The sequence below is a fragment of the Phytophthora parasitica genome, assembly GCF_000247585.1.
Source record: "Phytophthora parasitica INRA-310 unplaced genomic scaffold supercont2.26, whole genome shotgun sequence".
NCBI lineage: Eukaryota > Oomycota > Peronosporomycetes > Peronosporales > Peronosporaceae > Phytophthora > Phytophthora nicotianae.
In genome coordinates, this window is record NW_008649012.1 from 265815 (window position 1) to 274872 (window position 9058).

The following is a 9058-nucleotide window of genomic DNA, read 5'->3' on the forward strand; positions in this document are numbered from 1 at the left end:
GCAAGGCGTGACTTTGTATTTAGTTTTTGGTATCCCTGTGAATGATCGTCCAGAAGGAAGGTTTTCACCGCGGTCAAAGCAGAGTTCTAAGAGCTTAGCTCTTCTAGGAACATAATTTGCATCTACATGTAGAGAATCGCCCGGGATTTATTTCTTTTACCTCAAGGCGCTCACTATGTGCTGCGCGAATTGTCTCAAAGCGACAACCAAATAAATACCAAGACGAGCATCTGTGTGTGGATGAAGCTTGGAACAGGATCGGGTCGCGGATGAAGAAGATCGGCGTGTTGTTGCCCACGAGGTCCCAGTACTTCCCAAATAGCGTGGGTGGTCCGACGGAAACAGCCTCACTGCATTATCACTCGTACCAGGGAGATCACTCGGTGGTGGACAAGTTCTCGACAGTGGACGACGATAATTTCTCTCAAGTCGGCGATTTCTACCGCAAAACATTGGATGCTGCGGCACGCGAACGTCTTACGGACAACATTGCTGGGAGGGGGGGGATCGTTGGTGAATGAATGCATCTAAGTAGCGTACTACTGTAGCTGTAGCCCGCTTTATAGCACGGCGATTTTTTTTTTTTGTAAAGTAAATTGATACAATTATTGCAATACATAACGATAACGACAATTTTGTCGTCCAAAAAAAATCACACTGAAAAACATCCAATTTTTCAGAACTGGATTCCAGCCATATTCTATTACTCAACGACAACGAACTTGTAGAACTTTCGATGAAAATGTCGCTTGCCGTTGGATGACATTCAGACGAAAAAACCCATTAAAATTTTAATGGGTTTTTTTCGTCTGAATGCCATCCCAGCCAATCAAATCGTTTAGCCCGAAATAGTAGCATGTCCTGCAATTGTACTATTACTACTACATGTAGTATTAGTCGTAGTAGCTAACACAAAGAAAAATATGCAATCAAAAAAATCAAAACTGTTGATAGCAAATGTGTTACTTTTTGAAACTATTTTATGAATTTTGTTTAATCCCAGTAATAGAAATTGGTTTCTTTTTGTTTTGTAAAATGCAAAATATTAAAGTTATTTTCTTTTTAATCAGTTAATTTAAAGTTAAAGATCGACACAAAAACATGAAAATTTATCGCAAAAGTTGTAGAGCTGAATTTTTATCAGGAATGTCAGAATGTTATTTCAAAAACATTTAAAAAAACTCTTTAATGTAATAGAACAAAGTGTTTTTTAATCATTTTTGTGACCTTTAAATAGTGCAACGAAATAAAAGAGCCTCAATATATTTATAGCTTGGTTTGCAATCTTGACTCAACATTCTTGAACTCCGTAATTACAATTATAAGGGGGCTTCGCTTTAGGCGGAGGTAGGGGGGGGGGGGAGTATTTGTTTACAGTTGCCTAAGCTTACTTAAGAGCGTTATTGCGTGCAAATGGTGCTTCGCGTACATTGTTCTGTTCTCAATGAGGCGAGCCATCCTAAACTGCGACTACTTTGCATATTTTGATTTCTGTCTAACTAACAGTGTAAACTCAGTTGGCTGAGATAGCTATTTATCGTAATAAAGTGAAAGCGTTCTTCGGCGGTAGACCTGTCGAAGAATAGCAGCCTCACACCACTGCTGAAGATTTTTTTTTTGTATTCTCATATCTAGTTTATACAGAACAGCGTCTAGAAAGTGGCGCTTCAGTGGTGAGGTTGCTCCGCATAGGTTTATATTTGCTTTCGGTTGGAAAATGATAATGCTCTCAGTTGCATTGCACTGAATCTTCCAAACGATTTGAAATAAACGCTAAATACACGGCACACATGCTGTAATGGTTCTGCAGTTGGCCAAGTATTTAACGTCGTGATTCACGAGTTCCCTCACGGTATTTGAAACGGTTTGTTGCAGCGTGATGTAGTTTGTGTTAATGTAATGAGTCACTCAGTTGTGTAAATGCTGTGTGTCGTGATATGATCTGAAAAGTTGTGTGTGCTACAGGCAACTTTTTTAGAACGAATTAATCTATGTGACGCTGCCCATGCAGCTCTAGCTGTTTCCCAGAATTAAACTTCTTCGCTACATGTACCTCTGTAGACTGAGTTTACTCTCAATATTTAGCTGTCCCAACTTTTCGTGCCTGGATTTCCCGATGTAGTTAAGTCCATTGAGACAGAATTTCACGTGACCTTGACCCAAATACTGTACGAAACCGGATCTTGGGTTCGACACCTTGTCGACTGAAGACAATACATCGGGAGGTAAGAAACAAGTGTATGTAAATGTATACTCCTTTTTCACACATTTGACGACAGATGTGAATATTTTTGTACCGGTGCTGCCTACTGCACATTACGATCACGAGCAATTCTGTAGGTAGGCGACGACAGCAGAACGAGTCTTCCAAAAAAATGCTATCCCTATACTTTCACACACCTAGCCGAGATAGACAAGATACCGGCGCGTGAAAACTGGTAAAGTCTTCCGATCTCTCGTAGGTTATGTCCTGGTACGATAACTCGGAAATCACAAGATCGGTAAAAACAAGTAATCCGACTTTCATCAAATGGTGGCATTATTAGAAAGTGACGATAGATTATTAAAAGTCCCATAGCATTATCGACGATAATGCCTGAAAGTATATGGGGCTTTTGGCGCGTGACGACATCAAAATCGAGTGTCATTAAAATGAGTAAGAGTGCATACCCATACATGATTGATCTGCATGTGCTGCAAAGTAGAGAAACTATCCAGTTTTACGTCGCCGCATTAGGGTCATCATCAGGTTGCACTGAGTGCTAAGACGAAAAATATATCTGTAGAACTTTGGGTGTCTTCAATCAGCAAAGCCACGGTTAGAGACAGCTGCAACCGTCAACGTCGGCATGAAAACTGAAGCATGATAGGAAACCGAGCTAGTACCTAGCAACGCTGGCAATACCGTCTAGGACAACCCTCCATTTAAGTCCACGTAAGCTTAGTGCATCTACACGGTCTCACTTCCTTGTGTAAAGTCGATTCTGGAGAAGCTGGAAAAGGTTCCTCTCGTACAACAATCGCAATATGTTTTCTGTAGTTGGAACGTTGTCTGTGGCTCATCGAGAAAATGTGCGCAGATGTTCGGTGTCGAGCTTGCAAATCGGCGCGTAGCGTAAGCCAGGCCAGTTCAGGCAGGATAGAAACGCCGCGGACGCCGTCCAAATGCTAGGCTCTATGAATTCCTGTGCAGTTGACGACAACTATCACGGAACTTCTAAGCTAAATAAAACTCTTTCTGCCGAATGAAGAGATGTTAGCCTCTAAATTGGATAAGGTCACTAGGGTCAAGACCACCTGCTAGGAAGACTTTTGCATGCTTATGTATGGGTCTGCAGACGTGCCTGTGCATTGCAAACGTCTTCACCATCCGTACCTCTGCCGGCCCTGACTCACACTGGAAGGCCTACGTTAACGAAATGCTGCTCACACTCTAAATTCTGCTGCATCGAGATGACCACCCTTTTCCCGTTGTCCTTCACGGATCAACCGTGCGATGACTCGGTCTCCACTCGCTCTCCTACGTACACGTCGCCTGTGGAGTACGACGGATCAAGTGAGAGTGATAGCGAGCTCTTGTTGAGTCTCTTCGGCCACCCTGAACACAATTCCTCCTCAAACAACGTCGCCGACAGAGGCGGACGTCCATTTCCCTATACCCGCTCCAAGACTCGATGGCGTAAGCGTCCGAATGACGAGCTCAAGTATCTGCGAGCGCAGATCGTCGAGCTTGAAGGTTTGGTTGCAACTTTGAGCAACTCGCACTCCCGACCGAAATTACTTGGCAATGGTGAAGACTGTGGAGATAATAACCAAGTGGAAGTGCTCCAGAGACTCTCAGAAGAAAGTCACAAGAAGAAGATGGAGGCTGCGCTGGCCGAGAACCGGAAGCTTAAGGCCATGGTAGCAAGTCACTTCCAAGTGGCTAAGGCGTTGCAAACCGCTCTTGACGAGAGCATGCGACTGCGAGCACGTAAAGTATGCTGGCCTACCAGTGCCGCTGCTTCGGATGAATTGGTGTTCGCCTTGTTGGACGAAGAGAAAGAGCTGCAATACGCTGCGACAGACAAGGTCCTTGACGCGAGTGGGATCGCTAGGATCTACCATCCGTACTTCTCCGAGCCCGAACTCCACCGTGAGGGTAGTGGAGTGTATTTCCAACATAATGACGTTCGTGTTCTTCCGTTCGCTGTGGCAGACGTCGTTCGTGCGCTGCGTCACAGTTTGAGGCATGGATCAAACGTGGGTCCCGCGCAACACTGCCGCAAGTTCCTCATGCAGGACGCATTCTCTCAAGCCGTGACGGTGGACAACGTGGAAGTTCCTGGCACTGTTCCGGCTGAAATCAAGGGAAGACACTTGTTGTGGTCTGTCGTCAAGCCTGAGCGAACTGTCATCAACTGGTCGAGTTTTAACGAGTACGATGGAGCCAAGCACATTCGACTGCTCAAAAGGTTGTGGTTCTCTGTCGAGCCGATCGCTTTGCACGCTGGCCCGTCGACACAAGGCTGTATTCTGCGGACCATTGTTCGCTTTACTCCTGTGGATCCTGAGACCAGTCTGAGAGACATTGAGGAGATGGCGGATGTTATTATCTCGGGCTATAAGCGCGACTCGGTGAGAGTTGTCATGGCTGTGAGACAACAATTGGCAGCTTTGGCCGCGTCGAGAAGGTAAATGCTGTAAATACACGTATATTCTAATAGGTTTGTAAGGAAAGTATTCGTTCTTACACCAATGTTGGGATTATCAAGATGTAGAAACTGTAGGAGCACTCACTTTTTCCCGTATAAGAACGTCGGATCCATCACGTTCCCATTATCTCCAACTGTCATCACCGGACTTGAAGGTTAGAGTAATTGATACCTAAGTTACAAATACTTTGGCATCCACAATGAAAAGATGATTTCTCGAGACAACTGTGAGATCATTCCGAAGTTGATCAGGCCATACTGTACTTATTATTATTTGGGTGCCGAGCGCTTTGTATTTGACAACAACGTTGATAAGAATGCTACAAGTACCCATGCCATTGAGCTTCCGAACGCGTTAGCGCAGTTTAAAATGCACTCAATCAGCGAAATAGGCTGTCGACGCCTACTTGATTCATGTAGATAGTCCCGTCCGTTGTCATAGCGTTTGTGCTTGCTACTATTATCTCTCTCTTTTTATTCCTGTTTAAGGGGTTTCCTTTCGCGGCATGTACCATAATTATGAATCAGCAATTTACGTGTACATGTACTGCGACACATTCAATGGTGCTGCAAGGGTTTGCGAAGCTTGCCAAACACAAAATAGCCGGCGCTATCTCGATAACTCTCCACTTGGACTCGCCCTGAGCTTGCCTTAGTTTACTTGCATCACTTTTTTTACGAACTGGGGCTACCCAGGAGCACCCAATGGTGGGAGAGTAATTTTTACGCTCAGCATGATGCTACCTACATGTTCTCGCTGTTAAGTATGCAGAGGATCATTGATCGAAATCCAGCATAGTCTCATTAGTTCCTTATAATTGGGTCTTTTCGTATACAGTTAAACACCGAATAACAGGACTTTTTATTTACCAAATTTGTATTCCTTTTGAGGGGTGATCGGAAATATTGCCCTGAACTTGTACGCCACTGGGCATTTATTGCTGTTGAGGGAATATTCCAAAGCCCATAAATTACTACTGAAGGGATCATATGTATTACTTCTAACGATAAGGTCACTTGATTCTGTGGCATCGTTGACTCATCGCTCGATCGAGGACCTCGACTAGAGGTCCTCCCCTGTGCACCTGCTACAATTCCAGCTCAGACTGAGTCTCAGCAGATGCCTGGTCATTCTGTAATTGACGGGGCCTCGATGACGACTGTGCTCGGGAGCTCCACGAACGACCAAATTCCCGTCACTCCAACACCTTCGTGCTCATCCTCGACTACGAACCCGGACGGGTCGAGCGATACTGACAGCGATCTCTTCTTGAGTTTGTTCGACCAAACCAGTCCAGGTTACTCACCGACTGCAGACAGAGGTGGACGCCCATATCCATATACTCGGTCCAAGACACGGTGGCGAAAGAGGCCAAACGACGAGCTAAAGTATCTGCGAGGTCAAGTTGTCGAGTTAGAGAATCTGAGAGCAGCGCTGAGTCACTCCGACTCGCGACCGCGACGAATAGTCAACCAAAGTCAAGTTCTACACACACTTTGCGAAGAGAACCACGCTAACAAGCTGCAAGCTGCGCTCAACGAGAACCGAAAGCTGCGAGCAATGGTAGCGAGTAATTATCACCTCGCTCGCTCGCTTCAAGCGGCAATTGACGAGCAGTTGCGACTGCGAGCAGGGAAAATATCATGGCCGAATAGTACAGCAGCGTCGGACGAGTTGATCTTTGCCTTGCTGGATGAAGAGAAGGATCGACAGTTCGCTATGCTCGACAAGGTGTTGGAGGACAGCGGGATCGCGCGAGTATTTCACTCGCTTTTCTCGTCCCTCCAGCTCCAGCACAGTGAGAATGGACTGGTGTTCCAGCACAACGAAGTGCGACTGCTTCCTTTCAGTGTTACGGATGTGGCTCGTTCACTTCGACATTGTTTGAGCTACGGATCGAGGGTTGGGCCGACTAAGCACTGCCGCGATATTCAGATGTATGATAAATACTTCCATGCTGTCACAGTTGACAAGGTGGAACTTCCAGAGACCCAAGCTACCGAGGTCAACTCCAGGGTCGTGCAATTATGTGTCGCTAGACCTGAGAACACCGTCGTGACCTGGTCGGGATATGTCGAGTACAAAGGCTCCAAAGTAATCCGCTTGCTGGAGAAGACGTGGATTGTTATGGAAGCGATCCCCTTGGGAAAGCTCGGTATGCTCGCTATGGGAGAACGGACTCACGGCACGTTGATGCGAGTCGTAGTTCGGCTGACACCGGTGGAAACCGAGTACGATCTAAAGAAGATAAGAGATGTCGAGGAAATGGCCAACGTCGTTGTGAGCACGTACCAGCGCAATGGACAACGGATGCTCCAGGCGATGCTGGAGTACTTGAGAGATAGCCACCAAAGTCGGTAAACAACCTGGATACAAGCTCAGCAACAGAAGAGTGATAATCACGAAGTTCAGTAAAATTCCTACCACGATGTGGCAAGAGTATGACGGATGGATTGCAGGAATAAGTGTAACTTTAGAAACATCGCAAGCGCCACTACCTTGGTACGGTAGACATTGGAGTCGGCCACAGTACTACATGTAAGTAGTATGCAAGCCAGTGCCACGCCGACCTAAGTGAAAATGCCTACCTACTGTAGCGTATTGCGGTCGTGGGGACTTCCTGCATATTTGTTGACTCAGACCATTCTCTTATTTTATGACATTTGGCAGCTATGCACACATGCGAGGGTAGAGGTAGTAACGGACAGAGCAAGTGCCATCATTTAGCTTGGGCTTTGTCCGTGTCGTCTCGCGACGTTCGCTTCATTTGACCGGGTAACGACAACGACCCACTCGAGCTCTTTCGCTTCAGTGTACAAAACGCGAATGGCAGACTACGACCGAGAAGGACGACCATTTCCATACACCCGGTCCAAGACACGATGGCGCAAGCGTCCGAGTGACGAGCTCAAGTACCTGAAAGCGCAAGTGGTCGAGCTGGAGAAGTTACTCGCAGCTCTAAGCCACTCCGACTCCCGTCCAAGACTACTGAACAGCGGAGAGCCAAGTGACAACCAAGCGGAAATGCTTCGAAAACTCCATCGAGAAAGTCAAGTGAACAAGTTAAAAGCCGCAATGAAAGAGAACCAGTACCTTCGAGCAATGCTCGTCCGTAAATTCCACTTGGCTCGATCTCTCCAGTCCGCCATCAACGAGCAGATTCGCTTGGGTGTTCGGAAGATACCGTGGCCAACCCGTGATGGCGCATCAAATGAGCTGGTCTTTGCCTTGTTGGATGAGGAGAAAGAGCGTCAATTCGCTGTACTTGACGAAGTTTTGGAACAAAGCGGGATGGCACGAATTTATCACCCGTCGTACTCGAGACTTCTACTTCATCAAAGCGGTAAAACAGTGTCGTTCCAGCATAACGAGGTGCGTATGCTTCCGTTTGCCGTGTCGGATGTGGCGCAGTCATTGCGCTACGCCTTGAGTTTCGGAGCGCGAGTCGGGCCAACCAAGCACTGCCGCGACATCCGCATGTATGATAACTACTTCCACGCGGTCACTGCAGACAGCGTTAAGCTTCCAAACGCTCAATCTGCTGAGGTGAACTCCAGAGTACTTCAGTTGTGCGTGGTTCAGCCAGAACGCACTGTGGTGACCTGGTCGGGCTACGTCGAGTACAATGGCGCAAAGTTCGTTCGCCTACTTGAGAAAACGTGGATCGTCCTAGAACCTGTTCCGATGGACACACTCGGGATGCCCGCAATGGGAGGTAGGACCGACGGAACGTTGATGCGGGTGGTTGTTCGCTTGACTCCTGTCGAGACTGAATTGGATCCACAGAAACCAGAGGATATTGAGGAGATGACAAATGTCGTCGTTGGCACGTATCAACGCCACGGACAGCGAATGTACCAGGCGATGCTCGAGCAGTTGAGCGATTGCATGCGTGTTTGAAAATGTGAAGGCGATATGCTTCTCTATACTCGGTGTGATGTTTGTTTGCGTTTTAGAAGGGAAGGATTAAATAGAGATCAGAGCAGCAAAACCTGAGTTGTTGCTACTGCACCGGAACTTAAGCTTAGTGAAAAAAAAAAAAAAATGCGTCATGGCACGGATACCCGCTTTTGATGAGCTATTCTAATATGACATTTAGCTTTGTCGTTTGAGACAGCGACAAGATATTGTAATTGCTAGTGTAGTGTCTTGTGGGGTGAAGTATCCTACTACGATACGGCCAACTCGTAGATGTTATTGTAACACATTTGAACCTTTTTCTAAAACGAGGCAGAGTGCACTTAGAGGCAACCCTCATTTCGTTTTTACACCGTATCCGTAAGTATCATGGACTCGTGGCCTAGCCATTTCCTGTTAGAAACTCTTTATCATTAAACAAACCAGCTTGTTTCAGGTAGAGGCG

At 46.5% G+C, this 9058-nt stretch overlaps 4 protein-coding genes across 4 annotated transcripts; all 4 read left to right on the forward strand.

Annotated features, from left to right (window-relative positions):
* Positions 1 to 269: 269 nt before the first annotated feature.
* On the forward strand, positions 270 to 521 carry PPTG_11075 (hypothetical protein; the record flags this gene model as incomplete). The annotated part of the gene is made up of 1 exon (XM_008907323.1): positions 270 to 521. One exon carries the CDS (start codon positions 270 to 272, stop codon positions 519 to 521), a length of 252 nt encoding a protein of 83 aa, XP_008905571.1.
* A 2829-nt stretch (positions 522 to 3350) lies between these two features.
* Positions 3351 to 4919, forward strand: PPTG_11076 (hypothetical protein). The gene is made up of 2 exons (XM_008907324.1): positions 3351 to 4673; positions 4755 to 4919. Exons 1-2 carry the CDS (start codon positions 3454 to 3456, stop codon positions 4852 to 4854), a joined length of 1320 nt encoding a protein of 439 aa, XP_008905572.1. The 5' UTR covers positions 3351 to 3453; the 3' UTR covers positions 4855 to 4919.
* A 782-nt stretch (positions 4920 to 5701) lies between these two features.
* On the forward strand, positions 5702 to 7374 carry PPTG_11077 (hypothetical protein). Its single transcript, XM_008907325.1, has one exon. It carries the CDS (start codon positions 5815 to 5817, stop codon positions 7054 to 7056), a length of 1242 nt encoding a protein of 413 aa, XP_008905573.1. The 5' UTR covers positions 5702 to 5814; the 3' UTR covers positions 7057 to 7374.
* Positions 7375 to 7377: 3 nt separating this feature from the next.
* PPTG_11078 (hypothetical protein) lies at positions 7378 to 8595 on the forward strand (the record flags this gene model as incomplete). Its single annotated transcript, XM_008907326.1, has 1 exon — positions 7378 to 8595. The coding sequence occupies exon 1, from the start codon at positions 7522 to 7524 to the stop codon at positions 8593 to 8595; it is 1074 nt and encodes a 357-aa protein (XP_008905574.1). The 5' UTR covers positions 7378 to 7521.
* Between the last annotated feature and the right edge of the window lie 463 nt (positions 8596 to 9058).

Coding starts and splice junctions, on each gene's coding strand:
- PPTG_11076 (XM_008907324.1), top strand. CDS start 3,454: ATGACCACCCTTTTCCCGTTGTCCTTCACGGATCAACCGTGCGATGAC. Junction 4,674..4,754: donor GCTTTGGCCGCGTCGAGAAG/GTAAATGCTGTA, acceptor GGGATTATCAAG/ATGTAGAAACTGTAGGAGCA.
- PPTG_11077 (XM_008907325.1), top strand. CDS start 5,815: ATGCCTGGTCATTCTGTAATTGACGGGGCCTCGATGACGACTGTGCTC.